The 19872-nt window shown below is 38.6% G+C and overlaps 1 protein-coding gene across 4 annotated transcripts in view; it reads left to right on the top strand.

The window, feature by feature from the left end:
• nap1l1 (nucleosome assembly protein 1-like 1) overlaps positions 1 to 19872 on the top strand; it is a 33819-nt gene extending 13947 nt beyond the window's left edge. For 2 of the 4 annotated variants that reach the window (XM_061913975.1, XM_061913978.1), the window contains exons 4-15: positions 3083 to 3185; positions 3488 to 3629; positions 7724 to 7816; positions 7952 to 8080; positions 8815 to 8886; positions 11404 to 11543; positions 11604 to 11749; positions 13726 to 13745; positions 13832 to 13954; positions 16403 to 16435; positions 16509 to 16559; positions 19091 to 19872. In XM_061913975.1, coding sequence (XP_061769959.1) covers positions 3083 to 3185; positions 3488 to 3629; positions 7724 to 7816; positions 7952 to 8080; positions 8815 to 8886; positions 11404 to 11543; positions 11604 to 11749; positions 13726 to 13745; positions 13832 to 13954; positions 16403 to 16435; positions 16509 to 16559; positions 19091 to 19126 — 1088 coding nt within the window. In that variant the 3' untranslated portion in view covers positions 19127 to 19872. Of the gene's footprint in view, positions 1 to 3082; positions 3186 to 3487; positions 3630 to 7723; positions 7817 to 7951; positions 8081 to 8814; positions 8887 to 11403; positions 11544 to 11603; positions 11750 to 13725; positions 13746 to 13831; positions 13955 to 16402; positions 16436 to 16508; positions 16560 to 17019; positions 17057 to 19090 lie in introns of all 4 variants that reach the window. The other 2 variants (XM_061913977.1, XM_061913976.1) reach the window with 2 other exon arrangements.

Here is a 19872-nt window from a genome sequence, read left to right as displayed (position 1 = left end):
GTACTGCTTTAATGCCAAGTAAATAGACACTATTGGAAAAAGTTTGGCTATCTTGTGTCGAGTGTGCACACACACATAATTTTTTTGAAGTTATTTTGTCCTGTCCAGCTACTCAGGCAAATCATATAGTCAATGTAGATGCCCATATTGGCTGTACAGATTTACTTTATAAAAAAACAAGTTTGGGATACTTCCTGTAGCCTAATTTGTATTTGATTTTATTAAATGGATTTATATTATTTGGTGCAGGGGGGATTAAAAAGAGATAAAAAGGAAGACGGGGAAATTGCGGGGGGACAAGAGGGCGAAAAGACAGACAACAGTAACAGAGCAGAAATTACGCTATGTACAAATATGATAGCATAGAAGCAGTTGGTGAAGTAAATATTAACACGTAAATTACAATGAATATTGATACGCTACAAATGGAGCAATACAAATAGCAATAGCACCATTGATAATTAATAATCTCTTATCAGCAATACAATTGTTTCAAATGCAAATATACAAAAAAAAATGATAACTTGAAATACTAAAGAAAACAGATAAATGGAGAGGAACTAAAAAGCGAACTGTATTAACCTTGTATATTGTTAAAGTAACAATAGTTTAAGCTTTGTCAGTGTGCCGTGTTACCCATTTTCCCCTAGGGCAGTGGTTCTCAAATGGAGGTACGCTACATGGGGGTACTTGAAGGTATGCCAAAGGGTACGTGAGATTTTTTTTTAATATTCTAAAAATAGCAACAATTCAATAATCCTTTATAAATATATTTATTGAATTTGTAGTCATGTTATGATAGAATATACATTTAATGATATTGAGCATTAGAAGCTGAACTTTGCCAAATCACTATTCGCTCCTTACTAACATGTATAATGCATGTGTTATGTGGGCTGTTTACGCATAAGTGGGCAGGATGTTAGGTTTAAAACTTTTTTTGAAATTCAGCAACCCTTTGGACTAAGACACCTATACCAAAACAAGTAGGGTGCAGGATCAACCAGGGCTTCCCAAATGCAGACAAGCTACCAAATAAGGTCCAATATCAATTGGGGAAACAATAGCATATAACCCTGTTGAATTATGTAATTATTACATTATTGTATTGTGAACAAAATACATTTATTGAGAGAAATAACTGAACCAGTTTAAAGTTGTTTCACTGAATACACTATTTATAGCCAAGGCCTGTATTTATTTACCTTTTACCACTAATGTTCAGTAGCTCAGCCAACATTTTTAAAACGATAAAGCGAATCATTGTACTTCGAATGCATATACTGCCATCTTGTCGAGATGATAAACTACAACAGCCAATTGCCTACAGCCACAGCTGTTGTAGCTACTGTTTTTTTCCACCTAGAGCTATTTGGAGACTATGGCAGTTTTTTTGCTTTTGTAGACTGAACACTGATGTGGAGGAAATAATCGATTTGTAGAAGTATCGCAATTCGGACATGGACGGTTATAGAATCAATTTGTAAATGTCTATAATCGACTTATATATTTTGAATAAAGTAATGAAGACATTTCTAAAAGCCACCTCCATTGAGAGATCCGACCAGCTCTTTATCTTAAGGCATTTATGTTCCAGTTTCTATTAATTTCATAGTTGGGGGAATTCATTTTAAGGCCTACTGAAATGAGATTTTCTTTTTTAAACGGGGGATAGCAGGTCCATTCTATATCTCATACTTGATCATTTCGCGATATTGCCATATTTTTGCTGAAAGGATTTAGTAGCGAACATCCACGATAAAGTTTGCAACTTTAGGTGCTAAGAGAAATGCCCTGCCTCTACCGGAAGTCGCAGACGATGACGTCACTCGTGTGATGGCTCCTCACATATTCACATTGTTTATAATGGGAGCCTCCAACAAAAAGTGCTATTCGGACTGAGAAAACGACAATTTCCCCACTAATTTGAGCGAGGATGAAAGATTTGTGTTTGAGGATATTGATAGCGACGGATTTGAAAAAAATAAGGTTAAAAAAAAAAACGCGATTGCAATCGCTTTGCATTGAGACGGATTCATATGTTTTTAGAGACATTTACTAGGATAATTCTGGGAAATCCCTTATCTTTCTATTGTGTTGCTAGTGTTTTAGTGAGTTTAACTGTACCTGATAGTCGGAAGTGTGCGTCCACGGCCGGGTGTTGACGCGCAGTGTCTCGGGGAAGTCGACGGCAGCTGTATGGGAGGCGCAAGCTCAGTTGATATCTGGTAAGTGGCGACTTTATAACCACAATTTTCTCACCAAAACCTGCTGGTTAACAAATGGTCGGGATCCATGTGCACTGTGATCCATAGTAAAGTTTCAACTCCGTGAATTTTAAACAAGGAATCACCGTGTGTTTGTAAGGCTAAAGCTTCCCAACTCCATTGTTCTACTTTGACTTCTCCAATATTAATTGAACAAATTGCAAAAGATTCAGCAACACAGATCTCCAAAATACTGTGTAATTATGCCGTTAAAGCAGACGACATTTAGCTGTGTGTGTGTGTGTGTGTGTGTGTGTGTGTGTGTGTGTGTGTGTGTGTGTGTGTGTGTGTGTGCGCGCGCGCGCGCGCTCATATTCATAATAGCCCGTGACGTCACACATGCACGTCTATCTGACTGACTAGTAGTGGGTTTCAGTAGGCCTTTAACGGTTCCTTATTCCAATGTTTTTTTTTTAAGTTGCTTGTGAAAAACGCTTATTTAGTGAAACAAAAAAACCCGCATCAATAATCAGTTTTTAATAGAATATTAACTCCTGATTCGTAATGGAATTGTAAGGTGGCCAAAGATTCCCACCTCTAGTACACACCCAGCAACTCCTATTTAATCAAATAAATAGTCTTAGATTAGATATGTGTTGTTGAGTAAAGGAACTATTTTCTTTTTAAAATGTGTCAGCATTTTTTACCCAGAATACCATGCGAAAATGTTTTAATTCTCATCTGGAACTTGCAGTGTTGGTTACCTGACCAGGTAACCTAACCAAAGACAATGTAGCAGAAAATGTATGAAAGGCACTTTGATTGAACTTATCTAAACAAAATACATTGACAATTAGTTTTGTGTGCACCCGCAGCTCGTCAGCTGACAGAGCAGCTTATGCAGAATCCACAGATCCTGGCTGCGCTTCAAGGGGGGCTTGAAGGCCTGAACGGTTCACCATCAGGGTACATAGAGAGGTGAGTGTTCGTTTTTTAGATCCACCTTTCCCAATTCCCCGCAAGCGAGTATGACACTATCTTTGGACTGACCAAGTATTGAAGAATGCCTGCTTACCTTGCTGCACCTTAATAAGTACGAAAAACTAAGCCTGTTGCCATTCAGTCACAGCAGGAAGCATTGGGGGTTTATTGCTTGTACAAGTATGTCACTTATTCACAATACATGTCAAACTGAGTGTGTGCATTCATCCCTTCCTAACTGTACATGTCTTGTTCTGGCTTCTACATCTGCTCCAACGTAATTTTCATGCGTTCCGCAGTTTACCGAAAGTTGTGAAGCGGCGTATCAACGCCCTCAAGAACCTGCAGGTGAAGTGTGCCCACATTGAGGCCAAGTTCTACGAAGAGGTCCACGAACTGGAGAGAAAATACGCTGCCCTTTACCAGCCCCTCTTCGATAAAGTATGTCACTTGGCTCTTTTTTTAAATTAACTTTCTAGGGTTGCATCTAACGATTTCTGAAATGTTTTCATCTAATTAGTTTTCCCCATTAATCGGTAGATAAATTACTTTTTTCTATCTTTTATAGTACTCGTGCAACAAATTTAGCCAAAAAATACACAGTTTCCTTTCTCAATTATGTGTTGTTGGTCAGGGATATAAAAGTAAATTACTCTAAGGAGCTGTTTATTTCAAATACCATTTGGAGAAATGCCCCTGATGCCACCTTTTCAATCAAGCATGCAGCACTGCTACTGTAAAGTCATTTATGATTTGCACAGTTTTCTCTCTGACTAGGACGCTAAACAATCGCTTTTTTTTGTCCTTTCTTTCAATGTTTAATAATCATGACCGGCAAAAGAAATGTCTAACATTCTAAAACAAAACATTTAAGCTGCTATTTCCTTTGTTTGAGTAAAACTAAAACCATAGTATACGATAAATGACCATCTAGTACATTTAAATCCTTTCGGTTTTTGCTCTAAGTCCTGAGTTTGTAAACCATAAGAAAACCAATATAGAATTTTTTGACAACAAAAATCGATCTAATCTTTCGAGTATAAATCATGCAGTGTTATTCTTGGTATCAACATTATAGATGCATGGATCGATCAGCTTCCCCTACGTGTAAGCTCAGTGCTGTAGCTGTTTTTTCTCTTTTGGACTTGAATTGTTCATCTACTCTTTGTAGCTTTTTTATTTTTCAGCTAGAATAATATGCATTTCAATCTATTTTAGTGGCTATTCCAACAATTAGCATGCCATATTGTTGCCTGTGCTTTCTTGCACATTGTCTGATGTTTAGCCTTGCCTTCCTGTGCCGCTACTTTGGAGAAATGTAGTTTATTTGCCACAACAAAGGAGATAAAAGCACAGATGATTGGCGTGTATTAGATTTAAATGACGTCACGTCCGGCTCATTAAATACGCGTGGTGGTCAGGTTAGCTCTGTTTTCAATGGATACTCGGCGCCATTTAGCCATTCTCCCAAGAAAAAGGTCCTAGGCTTGCCTTGTTTTTGGCAGTACGAACCGTTCAAATCGCAAAATGGATTAACGTTTCTTGAGAGTTTCGAGAGATATAATTAAGAAGGGCATAAGAGTGCAATATTTTTCATGTTTTCCCAAGTTTTCATCTGTTTTTCCGTGTAGAATGTCTGGGGCACAAGATAGTTTGACGTGTTTGGAAACGCTATGGGCATAAAATCGTCGAATAATCCTTTTTTGATCAAATAAAGGATTTATTCCATTGCATAGTTATATATTTTTTTCAAGTCAGGTGTCAGGAGTAGAAGCAATACAGTCATTGGCTGCTAGAAGAGTGTGCGCTGCATTGGCAATGACAAGCATCTGTTCATCACATTAGCCTTGTTTACACTACAGGTCAATTCGCATTTTTTTCCGTATCCAACCTAGGCTTCTTTCGTATGTAAAAATCGGCTGTATATGTGATGCGTCCTTAATGTGAACTCTCTCGCGCTTGGGTAGCATGTATCCGAACAGAATTTTACCAAAAAGCGCCATAATTGTTCGCTAAAATAGACAGTTACAAAAAAGTTGACAACGGAAAAGCAATGAAAATAAAATGTTTTAGGAACCCTCATGAAAGTTCCACCACTCCTGCCTCCTTGACTGCTCGGCCACTCGTTCTTCAAGCAGACTGCAAAGCAAAAAATACCGTAAATCTGCCAAAGTATGTCCTCTTCCTTCCTAATGTTTTAAATGTAATTTAAAAAATTTTTACGCACGTGCAACACTTTAGACCTTCAGTATATCAATGTGGAATTACATTATGGAATGGCATAAGCAAAGAAATCAATGTACTGATATCCAATACAAGAAACTCTTCACTCTTAGTGTTTACAAAGAAGAACCATAACCATTATCCAGTTATTTCATCCATCCAATCATTTTCTAGATAATCTTATCTCACCATATGAAATATAACTTACCTCACTAATTTATTTATAATTTTAATGTTATTAATTATGGAGTATATTGTGAATAAATTGAGAACAGGAAGTGGAAAAAAGTTTTAGCAATTGCTACGTAAAGGAAAATAGGTAGGATTAAATAAGCTCGGCTTCTTCCTACTCCTCTTCAAACATGTTTAATTGAAAAACTGGAAATTGTGATGTATCAAGTTGTATGCACAAATGTTTGAAATAAACAACTAGTTGGGCTTAATCTTGTAGGCGCGCAATGATTCCCTTCAGAAAATGTTTGATTTTGCACAAAATCTTTGAAACTGTCCCAAATGCGTCAGGACTGAGACCTACCAGAATTAGTCACATTTACTGCAGCGTGTGCGACGCATACAGATCAAATTGCATTCACATTAAAAATCTATTTTTTTTGTAATGAAAAGATTGGATTTGGCAAAAAAAAAAAAAAATCTGACACCTGGTGGCCCTGCAGTGTAAACGTAGCCTTTTCTACGGAAGTCGGCCGCTTTTGAGCGATCATTGTTTAGAGCACCGCTGGCGTCATTTATTTGTCCGTGCGTGGCCATCTTTTCTCGCTGCGTCGATGCAAATTGACATGCTGTATTTTTATTAAAGGACGCACCAGATTAAAAGGTGCACTGTCGATGAGCGGGTCTATTCATGTCTTTTTTTTAATACGTTTTAAAGGTGTCATATGACTTTTTTTCTAAATTCAAAACACTATCTTGTGGTCTACAGAAGATGTGATGGTGGTTCTTTGGTGAAAGTGTTGCATAGAGTGTTTTACAGACCATTTTCAAGTAGCTTTCTGAGCGTCTCTTCTGGATGCGCTGTTTTGTGGGCGGACTTATTTACGTCTTATTAGCGTCTTCTCCCCCGTCATCTATGTTGTAGCGTGCAAGGACGGGAGTGGAAGAAGCGTCAAAAGATGGAGCTAACTGTTTTAATGACGTTCAGACTATAATTTAATCAATAACGAAGCAGTCTCTCCTCCTTTGTGTCTCAATAGTGCAACGTTAACCCTGGAAATGTGTCCTGTGGAAAAAAAAACGTCCGACAGGAACCCTCTAATAACTAAAGTTGAGGGTGAATTATGTAAACTCGCTATAGTTTTTAGCACTTTGATAGCTAGTCTACTGACAGATATGAGTAAGAACGTTACGCTACTTTATATTAGAAATGCCAACAGCGGAAGATGAATGTCCTATAGGAAGGTAGAGAAAAAGAAGCTTATGACTACAATTGCGGACGTGAGCACATTTTCAGGACTTATGCAGATCCCAAATACACATCAGTTGGTACCAGAAGATAAGAAGTTGGATTTGCATAATCACAAAACAAAACGGCAGGTAATATGTCTGCTAATGGTTGCTATTTTGCGGTCCTTATACACACACCATAGTAATACTCGTATGTTTAATACCCTGACAAACCATCAAACGGTGCGGCTTCAACGACGATGCCTAAGTCGTACTAAATATTTAGACAGATTTTTGAGCACTGTGTGTAATGTTCTATATTCTCAATAGAACATTTAAAGTTTTGGTGTTGTTTATTGCCATCATATTGCTGTCTACATGTATCTCTAATGGATGATTGCTATCTACTGGTCACACTTATTACATTATTTACCAAATAAAATTGCTTCGAGGTCAGTAAGTACAACCAGAATTAAGCCGTACATCAGGTGCACCGGGCTATAAGCCGCACTGTTGATTTTTGAGAAAATTAAATGATTTTAAGTGCGGCTTATAGTCCAAAAAATACGGTATTTGCATTATCAAATGCCTTGACTAAGTTGATAAATTGGTCGAGATCCATTTTCAGAAAGCACTGTTTATCATTTTTGGTCAGTAAAGCAGGAGGTTTCTACTTGAAAGAAGCGCAAAACTTGAACTGTTTTTTTTATTTTATTTTAGTGCCCTGGTTTACTGACTTACTTTTATATCAGAAAAATCCAAATGAAATCTTGTGATCGCTGCACATGACTCTTTATTTAGAACATCACATTATTGACAAGCCAATTATATTTGGCTTTAAATCACATTCTAAATGTATTTAACTGTTGCTTGGGTGGATCTGAACTTTCTCTGTGGGTTGTCTTTTGCAGAGAAGCGACATCGTAAAAGCAGCCTACGAGCCTACAGATGAGGAGTGCGAATGGAAAGTGGATGAGGAGGAAGAGCTGACAGTAAGTAAGAAGGTACAGGTGACTTATATGCTTGCATGTCTTCTTATATACCCTCTTGTCGGCTGCTGATAAAGTACAAGTTTAGTTACGCGCAGTTGTATTGGTGATTTTAGTCAACATGTAAACAAGAAAATGTCCACTCCGCAGGACGAGATGAAAGAGAAGGCAAAACTAGAAGAGGAGAAGAAGGACGAGGAGAAGGAGGACCCCAAAGGCATCCCCGAGTTCTGGTTAACTGTTTTCAAAAACGTGGACTTGCTGAGCGACATGCTGCAGGTGTGTTCACAGCCAAGGAGCGCCTCTTTCGTTATTAGAGAGAGGCAGATGTGTGCTCATTCATTACTGGTTTTCCCCTGTCAAAACATTTTTCAGGCATGTGATTGTCTCGTCTATAGTTGGAAATCCGTCGTTTTTTTGTTTTGTTTTTTTATCTATCTGTAAAAATATATAAAATTATTTTCCGCTTTTCGTTTTTTCCGACCTACAATGTGAGTTAAAATCTTGATCCGTCTCTTTGCCATACCTGTCAAGAACTACGGTTTTCCCGTAATGAGTACGGTTTTTAATCATGGTAAAAACCTTTTTTTTCCATTTAAAATGATTAACTTACAAATGGAAGCAACTCCACGGGCAGGGGACAACATATATATGGGTAACATCAATGATGATGGGTTGGTTTACGTATGAGAAAATCTATGATTGTTTCGTTAGTTTTACTCTGAGTCATAATTGGTTAAGATGAAGGCAAAGCAATATGGACAGGACAATCTGAGGCAAGATAGGGCAGGTCATCGAACCAAGATGGGAAATCACAACAGACTGAAAGAGTCCCAGTGAAGAGGGAATATTCAAGTTAAAAAAAAGATTTATATATTACAACTAGTGGAAGATGGCCTGCAACCCCCAGTCTTTTTCATTAAGTTCAAATCACAGGCCTGATTGTGCTATCTTTAAAAAGACAACTGACTTTTGAACAAACGCATTAAAGCCTTTTTGTCTTGTCTCCCCAGGACCATGACGAGCCCATCCTTAAACATTTACAAGATATCAAAGTGAAATTTTCAGATCCAGGCCAACCCATGGTGAGCAATTGTAATGCAGTGGAAGCTGCTGTTGTCGACAAACTGTCTACGTGGACGAGATCGGTCTCGCGCCACAAAGTTCTTATTACAAACAAGTTTCTGACTAAGTGGACGTTGCCCAACATGGTCGTTGTCAACATAAAACTGGGACCGTTTTTATGTCAGATCTGTCAACTTCATCATTATCGGTAAAAGGACCACGGCAACATTAGACAGCTTTACATTTACAGACTACCTTCTACTTCAGTGCAAAGTAAGCTTCAAAATAAGAGTATGGCACAGGACTTTGAAACTTATTAGTAGATTGTACAGTACATATTCCGTACAATTGACCACTAAATGGTGACACCAGAATAAGTTTTTCAACTGTAATCAATTCATGGCGTGGCTCGGTTTGTAGAGCAACTCCATTGTTCCTGGTTTGATTCCCGGCTTCATCCATCCTGGTCACGGCCGTTGTGTCCTTGAGCAAGACACTTTACCCATGCTCCCGACTGCTCGTGTTTAGGGCCTTGCATGGCAGCTCCCGACATCACTGTGAATGTGGAAATAATGTCAAAACCCTTTTGAGTACCTTGAAGGTAGAAAAGCACTGTAAAAGTATCACCCATTTGCCATTTATTAGCAGAACTAGGCAAAATGCGGCCCGTTATGATTTTCAATCCGGCCCGTTGGACGGTCTACATAATTTTTTTTTAGACCTTTTAATATCAAAACTGTCGCCGCTAATATGATGTTCATTGCTGTTTTTAAATAATAGTAAGTCGTTTAAAAGTATTTCAATGGTCAAAATCTGCGCTTTTGGGTGTTATAGGCGTTATGGTAATCTACGTCACAGCAGCTCAGACGAGGAACAAACCAGAGTGGGCAGGGTTTGTTTCCAGAGCAGCCAGCCCGAGACGCGTGAATCACAAACTGATGTGGAAGTAGATTTATGTGATTATATATCATGTTGTAGGTGTCTATTGCACTTTGCATCCATATTATGCTGTTGTTCTTTTTTACATTTTTGTTGTTTGCTTGATTGGAAAATACACGCAACTATTGATGAGCTGTTCTGAGAAGTAAAAGAGAAGCTATGTTCATATTTTGTCAATATTCAGTGTTTTATTGTTCATAGTTAACATTGTAAATCTCTCTATTTTTAAGCTACATTTTGGGTGTCCCATTCAGTAAACTGTAAAATTCCATTCTGTTTTTTTGAGGTGGTCTGTCATAACGTTTTTAGAACCATCAGACATGACTTTTGGTATTAGTCTTCCTGGGGAAAAAGAGGAACCCTAACACACATACTGTACAGCAGATTTTTTTTTTACTAAATACACCTAGACATTTGTTTCTCTCAATGTGGGCCCTCCCACCCCGAGTCAAAATATTTGCCCAGCTCTGTCTTATAGTAACGTAGATTCTACCACAGTAACTTTAAAATATACACCCTTAAATTTGTTAGTCACTGGAAGAAATATTGTGTATTAATGGTGAGGATCTTGTGGCACCTAACGATTCGATCCGGTTCCTGGGGTAATGATTTCATTCAGAATCGACTCGCGATTCAAACCGATTCGTGCAATGTATTGTTGGGTGTAATATTTTGGAAAGACTTATGTATTTCAGATAATGCCTTCATATATGTCCTCTTTAATGTGTTGAAGTGTAAGTTTCCCTGCTTGTGGTCTGCGCTGAGTGCTGTGCTTCCTCCTTCAGAGTGAGGCGGGGTCTGAGCCGCGCTCACTTGAGAAAAACTCCAGTGCGAGGAGCGTGTGATGCATACCTATTTTTGCCGGGAAATCACCTATTTTGTCTTGCCGATCCCGGATTTTGCTCTTATTACAAGAAATCCTCAGTGTTCGCCAGCGATCGGCTACGTTTGACTCGAGCCTCGGCAACACACGTTCATGACCGCAGCAAGTCGCAAATTAGGTGATTCAATCAAGTCGCCAACGCACGAGAGAGGGATGCACTTTACGATGTATAAGACATTTCTGCCAAAATGTGTAAAGATATGTTCCTTGTTGCAACAGTATGGGGGAGAAAAATAGGTTTCTGAAAGGTGCCAGAAATCTTCTGTTAAATGAGCTTCCAGTCAACACTACTTTGCTCAAGAAGCGTAGCCGCAACAAACGTTTACGTACACCATCTGAAAGGGTGTTAAGCTGCAGTGGTTACATTGTCACCTGCCACTTCCTGCAGCTGACATCTTTGTCTTCCTGGTTTACATGTCAAAGAACAAGGGTATTCTAAAATGTTGAGGCAATAATTATTTTTTTAAATTCAAAATGTTCTTTTAAACAAGGGACTGTTTTATATTTCGTTCTTTTGTGTTTGTATATGTTGAGGATTTCAACATAGGTCAGAGCTGGGCAAATATATTGACTCATGGGGGCCACTTTGAGAGAAAAATGTGCCTGTGTGTATAAATGTGTGTGTGTGTATGTATGTGTATGTATATATATATATATATATATATATATATATATATATACACTGTCTATTAATCAAAATGTATTTCTTCTTCAGAGCTTTACGTTAGAGTTCCTCTTTGAGGCTAACGAGTTCTTCACAAACACACTTTTGACAAAAACCTACCAGATGAGATCAGAGCCTGATGAAGGCGACCCTTTTTCTTTCGACGGACCCGAGATCATGTCCTGCACAGGGTAAGAGTCTCTGACATTTTGTTGACACGGTGATTAATCACGAACCATGTCCCATCACAGTTGTACGATCGACTGGACAAAGGGCAAGAACGTCACGTTGAAAACCATCAAGAAGAAGCAGAAGCACAAGGGCCGTGGCACAGTCAGGACGGTCACCAAAACTGTCCCCAATGACTCTTTCTTCAATTTCTTCACCCCACCAGAAGGTATGATTACACATGGCTATTACACTGCAACATGATTCAAACTTGCTATACATGAATGCAAGGAGGAAATTTATTTATTTCACCCTTTTCCTCCATTTTAATTTTTGTTTTGCTGTATTTTATTACTTAATACAAAACCAGTAAAGTTGGTACTTGGTGTAATTCATAGATAAAAATAAAAACACAATACAATGATTCTACAAATACTTTCCAACTTATATTCAATTGAATAGACAAGATTTTTAATGTTGGAACTGAGAAACAATTTTTTGGGCAAATCATTAACTTAGAATTTAATGGCAGCACCACATTGCAAAAAAGTTGTCACAGGGGCATTTTTACCTCTGTGTTACGTGGCCTTTTCTTTTAACAACACTCCGTAAACGATTGGGAACTGAGACCAAAGTTTGAAGTTTTTCAAGTGGAATCCTTTCCCATTCTTGCTTGATATACAGTTTAAGTTGTTCAACAGTCCGGGGTCTCCGTTGTATTTTAGGCTTCTCATTGCGCCACACATTTTCAATGGGATACAGGTCTGGACTACAGGCAGGCCAGTCTCGAAACCGCACTCATTTACTATGAAGTCACGCTGTTGTCTTGCTGAAATAAACAGGGGCGTCCATAACGTTGCTTGGATGGCAACATATGTTGCTCCAAAACCTGTATGTACCTTTCGGCAATAATGGTACTTTCACAGATGTGTAAGTTACCCATGCCTTGGGCACTAATACACCCCCATACCATCACAGACGCTGGCTTTTACCCTTTGCACCTTGAACTGTCCGGATGGTTCTTTTCCTCTTTGGTCCGAAAGACACGACGTCCACAGTTTCCAAAAACAATATGAAATGTGGACACGTCGGACCAGAGAACACTTTTTTCCACTTAGCATCAGTTATTTTTTAAATTAGCTCGGGCTCAGCAAAACCGGCAGTTTTTGTGTTGTTGATGATTGATTTTCCCTAGCATAGTAGAGTTTTAACCTGCACTTAAAGATGTAGAGACCAACTGTAGTAACTGACAGCGGTTTTCTGAAGTGTTCCTGAGATTATGTGGTGATATCCTTTACACACCGATGTCGCTTTTTGATGCAGTACCGCCTGAGGGATCTAATGTCTGTAATATAATTGCTTATGTGGAGTGATTTCTCCAGATTTTCTTAACTTTTTGAGGATATTATGGACCGTAGATGGTGAAATCACCAGACTCCTCGCAATAGCTGGTTGAGAAATGTTCTTACACGGTTGGACCCTTTGCTCAGGCATTTGTTGACAAGGTGGTGACCCTCGCTCCATTCTTGTTTGTGAATGACTGAGCATTTCATGGAAGCTGCTTTTATACCCAATCATGGCACCTGTTAATAACACTTATTTGGATGTTCCAAATAAGTGTTATATGAGCATTCCACAACTTTCTCAGTCTTTTTTGCCTTTTGTGCCTGCTTTTTTGAAATATGTCGCAGGCATCAAATTCCAATAGTTCTAATTGCAAAAAATAACATTTTACCTGTTTGAACGTAAAGGATCTTGTCTTTGCAGTCTATTCAATTGAATATAAGTGGAAAAGGATTTTGCAAATCATTTTATTCCGTTTTTATTTACCATTTACACAACGTGCCAACTTCACCGGTTTTTGGGGTTTGTAATTTGTCTTCAAAGGTGAGAGTCTTCCTTAGGGTGGGTAACACTTTAAATAAAAATGAGCACTTTTTAAAAAAAAAAACTGTCATTCTGCGGCTGAACCGGAAGTCGCTGCATGTTTTTAATTCCTTGCAACTAAACAGTAGTTGCTCCTCTAGTGATGACAAAGTTAGTATTACAATACATGTCGACAAAAAGTGTTACGTCAGCTTGAGCACTTTTTTAGTTGTAAGATGAACACATTGTACCCGAACTTAATAATCTCTTCCACATTTGCGACGTTGCACTGTATTAAGGAGATTTCTCTTATTGGCATGTTTCTTGTTTGTTTCCCAGTCCCTGAAAATGCAGAACTGGTAAGTTGTTTGAAGTTTTGCAACGCACTAAAACCCGCTGACTTATTGTGAAGGTCAAACTAATGTGTCCAAAACGGATTGTACAGGATGAGGACTCTGAGGCGGTCCTCGCTGCCGACTTTGAGATCGGCCACTTCATCCGTGAGCGCATTATTCCTCGTGCAGTGTTGTACTTCACGGGAGAGGCCATTGAGGACGACGACGATGATGTGAGTGTGCTCGCTACTCCAAACTGAAACATTTCAGTGTAAATGTCTGAAAAGTGTTACATCTAGGAAGTAATGTACAGCATAGGGTCAAAAATATTACTGTACTTTTTGGAATTTTATTTTTATTTTTTTTACGACTCAGACAGCTCTCCGTTGGTTTTACAAGCAGAGGAGCATGTTCGGCAGCGCATAATCACATTACTTTCAAACAGACAGTGTATAGACAAAAAAAGGGAGGACTCATTTTGGCTTAAAAACTAATGACAAAGGTGAAGCTAAAACACTGAAACTCTGCATGATGTGCTTTGAAACATGGCTATCTAGCAGTGTTTTATCTACTTCTAAATCACTAATCCTCGCTTCCATGGCGACAAAGTAAGTTTCTTACAGGTAACTTTATCACTGCAGGATAAGGAATAGCTAAACATGCTTCACTGCACACCGTAGGAGGATACAGTAGCTACATAGCGTTCTTCAATGTAAACAAATGCCATGGATGGATCTACAACCATTACCATGAATTGATTAACGTGGACCCCGACTTAAACAAGTACCGAATTTTTCGGACTATAAGTCGCAGTTTTTTTCATAGTTTGCGACTTATACTCAAGAGCGACTTATGTGTGAAAGTATTAACACATTACCGTAAAATATCAAATATTATTTTGCTCATTCACTTAAGAAAATAGACTTATAAGATTTAATGGGATTTAGCGATTAGGAGTGACAGATGGTTTGGTAAACTTATAGCATGTTCTATATGTTGTAGTTATTTGAATGACTCTTACCATTATGTTACATTAATGTACCAGACACCTCAGTGGTTATTTATGCGTCATAAAACGTAAACTGATTCAGCCTGTTGTTCACCATTCTTTATTTATTTTAAATTGCCTTTCTAATGTCTAGTTTTGGTGTTAGGTTTTATCAAATAAATTTCCCCAAAAAATGCGACTTATACTCCAGTGCGATTTATGTATTTATCCTTTTTTATCATGCATTTTTGACAGGTGCGACTTATACTCCGAAAAATACAGTCCCAATGATTGTCTCACGCGCACACACACACACACACACACACACACACTAGGTGTGGTGAAATTTGTCCTCTGCATTTGACTCATCTCCTTGCTCACCCCCTGGGAGGTGAGGGGAGCAGTGGGCAGCAGCAGTAGCTGCGCTCGGGAATCATTTTTGGTGATCTCACCCCCAATTCCAACCCTTGATGCTGACTGCCAAGCAGGGAGATAATGCGTTCCATTTTTATAGTCTTTGGTATGACTCGGCCGTGGTTTGAACTCTGAACCTACCGATCTCAGGGCCGACACTCTAACCACTAGGCCACTGATTAGATGATACGATATTTAACAGTCAGAAAATGTGTTATTTATTTAAATACATATGGTTAGGCCCCTGGACACATGTGGACTTAAATTATGACCAATGTATGATCCTGTAACTACTTAGTATCGGTTCGATATCTAATTATGACCAATGTATGATCCTGTAACTACTTAGTATCGGATCGATATCTAATTATGACCAATGTATGATCCTGTAACTACTTAGTATTGAATCGATATCTACATTTGTGGTACCATCCAAAACTAATGTGAAGTATCACACAGAAGAATAAGTGATTATTACATTTTAACAGAAGTGTAGATGGAACATGTTAGAGAAATTAAGCAGATATTAACAGTAAATAAAAAAACGGATAGATTAATAATTCCTTTTTACAGCTTGTCCTTAATAATTTTGCCAAAATATTAGGTAGACACTGTTACTGCATACGTCAGCAGACTAACTAGGAGTCTTGGATTGTTTACTTACTACTAAAAGACAAGTTGTCTAGTATGTTCACTATTTTGAGGACAAACTTGCAATAATAAACAAATGTTTAATGTGCCCGAAAATGTTTTGTAAAATAAAGCCAATGCAATTTTTTGTGGTGCCTTTTTATTTAGAAAATTATCGAAATACATTTTGGTACAATATCAAAATATCTGTATTGGGACAACACTAATTTCTACCGTATATGGATAATCCAGTTGACGTCACACTTTGTAAAAACGTCACCAGTTGGGAAAATACCAAACGGTTCGTTTAGTGCAAGTATGAAGGAAGGCGTGATTTTTTTACTTTTCTTTTCACGCATGCAACGAATGAAGCGCCAGACAAGCAAACGTGATAATTGATACTGTCCCCTTATTGGCTGTTGGCGTGTCCTTCCCAATTAACACTGATCACTTCCTGCGTTGCTGGGTCACCAGAGAGCGAGTGCCTTTGTTCATGCAACCTACCTTACTTCCTGTTCCTACCGATAGAGAAAAAAAATGTACACAGCAAACGTTTTATCAAACGCAGTTTCATTGATATTGTGTGTCTATTGCAATGTAATCATCTTATTGGCCTGCCCTATGGCTAACGCTGCTTGATGTTTTGCAGTACGATGAGGAGGGCGAGGAGGCGGATGACGAGGTAAGGCTGCGTCAACTCCAGATGATTATTTAAACGTATCACTTGTTAAATATGTCATGCCTGCGTGTTTCAGGAAGGCGAGGAGGAGGCAGACGAGGAGAACGACCCCGACTATGACCCCAAGGTGTGTGAGCCCCTCCCCCCACGGCGTACACAATATACTTGAACTTACACGGCAATTCTCTACGTCCTCTCTGCACCTTCACCCTAAAACCTTCACCAGGGCATGACTTTGAGATAATAATACTAACGAGAGGATGAGAACTGCTGTTGTAACTGTCAACATACGGACCACTCACATTCCATTACTTTTTATTTTTCTTGCTTCTGGGCTAAAACTCATGACTGTCGTATTGTCGCCCTCATGTACTTACACCTCTTTGATATTTGGAAAAAAGTTGAAGTCACCGCGGAGACAAGCATGTTGCTTTTTGCATTAAAAAAACAACAATCTCTGATTTTACTGTATGACGCGAGTCTGGCTTTTTTTTGTTTTGTTTTGTTCTCCGACTCATGAATGTTCATCTCCGACGGGTCACTTGTTTGACATATTGTCAGCTCCTCTTCAAATCTTTCCTCACTAGGTTTAAGTGGTGACAGTAGAAAAATAACCCTGTCCTGGTAGGTACAGCTTGTCAACTGTCGGCTCACTAGCGCCACCTTTTTTTGCTTCTTGGCTGTCTTTTTCATCGTCATCCTCCTGCACACCCCCCGCCCCCTTCCGTTCTCACTAACACACTGGTTTGCATTTGGTTGCATTTTTTTGGTTGACCTTTAACCCATAGTGCGTGCTGCATTGTACACGTTTCTGTCTGACGCAGTTTCTGTTGTTTTGCTACCGTTTTATAAGATGGCTGTGTGTTAAACGGGTCCATTTCATTCTTTATTTGTCTCATCCCTCCTGACTGATATCTGCAAGTTGTTGCTTTTTATACGCTATATCCCTGGTATTATGGTTTGAAAACCAACAAATATAAATAAAATTAGCTATTTTTCCTATTTAAACCAGTTATTGAATTACCGCCATATCCCTGGTATTATGGTGGAAAACCAACAAATATAAATGAAATTGCTATTTTTCCTATTAAAACCAGTTATTAAATTACCGTAATTCAGTTTTCAGAACAATAACTGGTGTATGATATTCTTCAATAAGAAATATCACGTCTTGTTAGAGCATCTTCCTGCTGGAGAATGTTGACTGAGTTAGAAATCGACCGATTATTATTGCTTATATTTAGCATTTTGACGTATATCTTTATCTGTATCAACATATTTTCCCCCTCAACTACAACAGATGCAATATGTACATGATGCCAGTGCTAAGTATTTAAAAAATATATATATAAGTGAAGTAGTAAGTTCCTTGTGCAGTGCTGGACACTTGTACACACTATCTCTACTGCTTAACTTTCAAAACTTAAATAGTTTTGGTTTTTGGCTGACAAATCCAGTTTTTGTCCTTCTTTCCCGTGTGGGCTCATTAACCTCTTAAGGTCCAAGCTGTTTGTTTACATGCTTTTTTTTTTTATTTCTCTTTAGTATTTGGGCTTATATGACCCTAATTAGAATAAAAACTAAGAATCATCTGTTGATATGATGTACTTAGTCCATAAGTACACAAACGTGTACTTCATGTTTAGTGACACACTTTTTTTTTTTCTCCCAAAGTCCAATGTATGTTATGCTCCTGACATTACCAGATAGTAGTATGTGTCCACATAAGTGGCTATAATACCCCAATTCAGTAGTGTACATCCATCCATCCATCCGTTTTCTACTGCTTGTCCCTTTCGGTGTTGCGGGGGGTGCTGGAGCCTATCTTCGCTGCACAAGGGTGGAAGTCGATGTACAATTTTGGAAATAAGAGCTAGGAAGTCGATGTACAATTTTGGAAATAAGAGCTAAAAGGTGCTGTCCACTCATGTGGCCACTAAGCCTTTAGTGGTCTTAAATGAGCCCATTGACATAAAAATGACAAAATATTTCTGCAAAAAATCTGAACTTTGTAAATATGTTGACATTTATCAAGTGCGCGTAAAATAATTAAAGGGTAAAAACGCTCTCGGTCTGAGACACTCATTAGCGTTAGAGGAGACACACAAATCAATCAAATCATCTTTTCAATTGTCCAACTTGTCATTAATGCTTTGTTTTAGTCCAATGTAATGCTGGGTAATATCCTGAATTCGGATTTCTCAAGGTTGACAAGTATGGGTGAGAGACTTCATTTATAATCTAGAATTAACTTTCACCAACTCAGAGCCGATGCAGCAGCTCAATATCTCAACATAGTCGCATAAGCAAGTTAGCTTGCTAAAAATTGTCTGCGTTAGTACTTGTAATAACATCGTTAAAACTTGTTGCTATTCAAGTCACGACATGCCAATGGAGTGTTGTTGGTGTGGAATAGTGTATTTTCCATATCAGCTATGTTAAAAATGCAAAAGAAAAAAAATGTTGTTTTTTTTGCAAAGAGATTAATTTAATTTCCCCAAAAAGCAGAGTTGTCCTTTAAAACAATCATATTAAATTTACACCAACATAAAGATGAATATGTAACTTGTGGGTAAACTATTTCCCAGTACCAGGTTGACATGAAGTACTTTGTGGGAAAGATGAACTTGTTGTAATGTTGCTCTTTGTTTCTTGCAGAAGGATTCAGCGCCAGCTGAGTGCAAGAACCAGTGAAGCCAGCCTTTGCTGCCGTGAGAGGATCCACTGCACTGTTACTTCCAAACATGGGGTCTATATATATATATAAAAACAAATAGTAACTTACCGCCTTATAATAATGTTTTTCTATTTTTCTTGGTAGAGAATTTGAAGGGTTTTCTTTACAACAACAACAACAAAAAATCATGGTAATATACTTGGAGCTGCGTGGCTCACTATATAGTATTTTACTAGACCAGTTTTTTCTTCCGTACGATCTAGACTAGAGGGACAAACTCTGGAAGCATGTTCACCGCTAAAATAGTTGGGGTTCTTGTGAAGTCTTTTGTGCTCCTTGCTCTTCGACAACAGCTGCGCTCGCTAGTCATCGCTCTTGGTGGGGGTGGCCTCAAATATCAAACATTCCAGCAGGCAAACCAATCAGGTCCATTGATTGTCATAGCGCGCTCGTGGAGGATTGACGGCGACGGGGGCTAACATTCCGCAGAAAGAGGGTCCTTTGGCGCTTTCATGTGGAGTAGTAGCAGAGTGGCAGAATACATGTCAGGGTTTCACTCGCCTGTGGAACTTTCCAACACTGTGAAAGCGAGTCGGCCTCCTAGAAGGTCTAACATCAGGACTGAGGACGACGGGGAGCTGGGGGTCCACATGTAAAAAGCAGCTGTTGTGAAGGCAAAATGCTATGTTATGAAACAAATACTAATGTACTCAATAACTGTTCGTGTCTGTTCATGAATAAATCGGTTAAACATGTCGCACAA

This window comes from Nerophis ophidion, linkage group LG10, assembly GCF_033978795.1.
Source record: "Nerophis ophidion isolate RoL-2023_Sa linkage group LG10, RoL_Noph_v1.0, whole genome shotgun sequence".
Classification (NCBI taxonomy): domain Eukaryota; kingdom Metazoa; phylum Chordata; class Actinopteri; order Syngnathiformes; family Syngnathidae; genus Nerophis; species Nerophis ophidion.
Note: the sequence above shows the minus strand (reverse complement) of the source record. Positions and strands in the feature narration are given on the sequence as shown.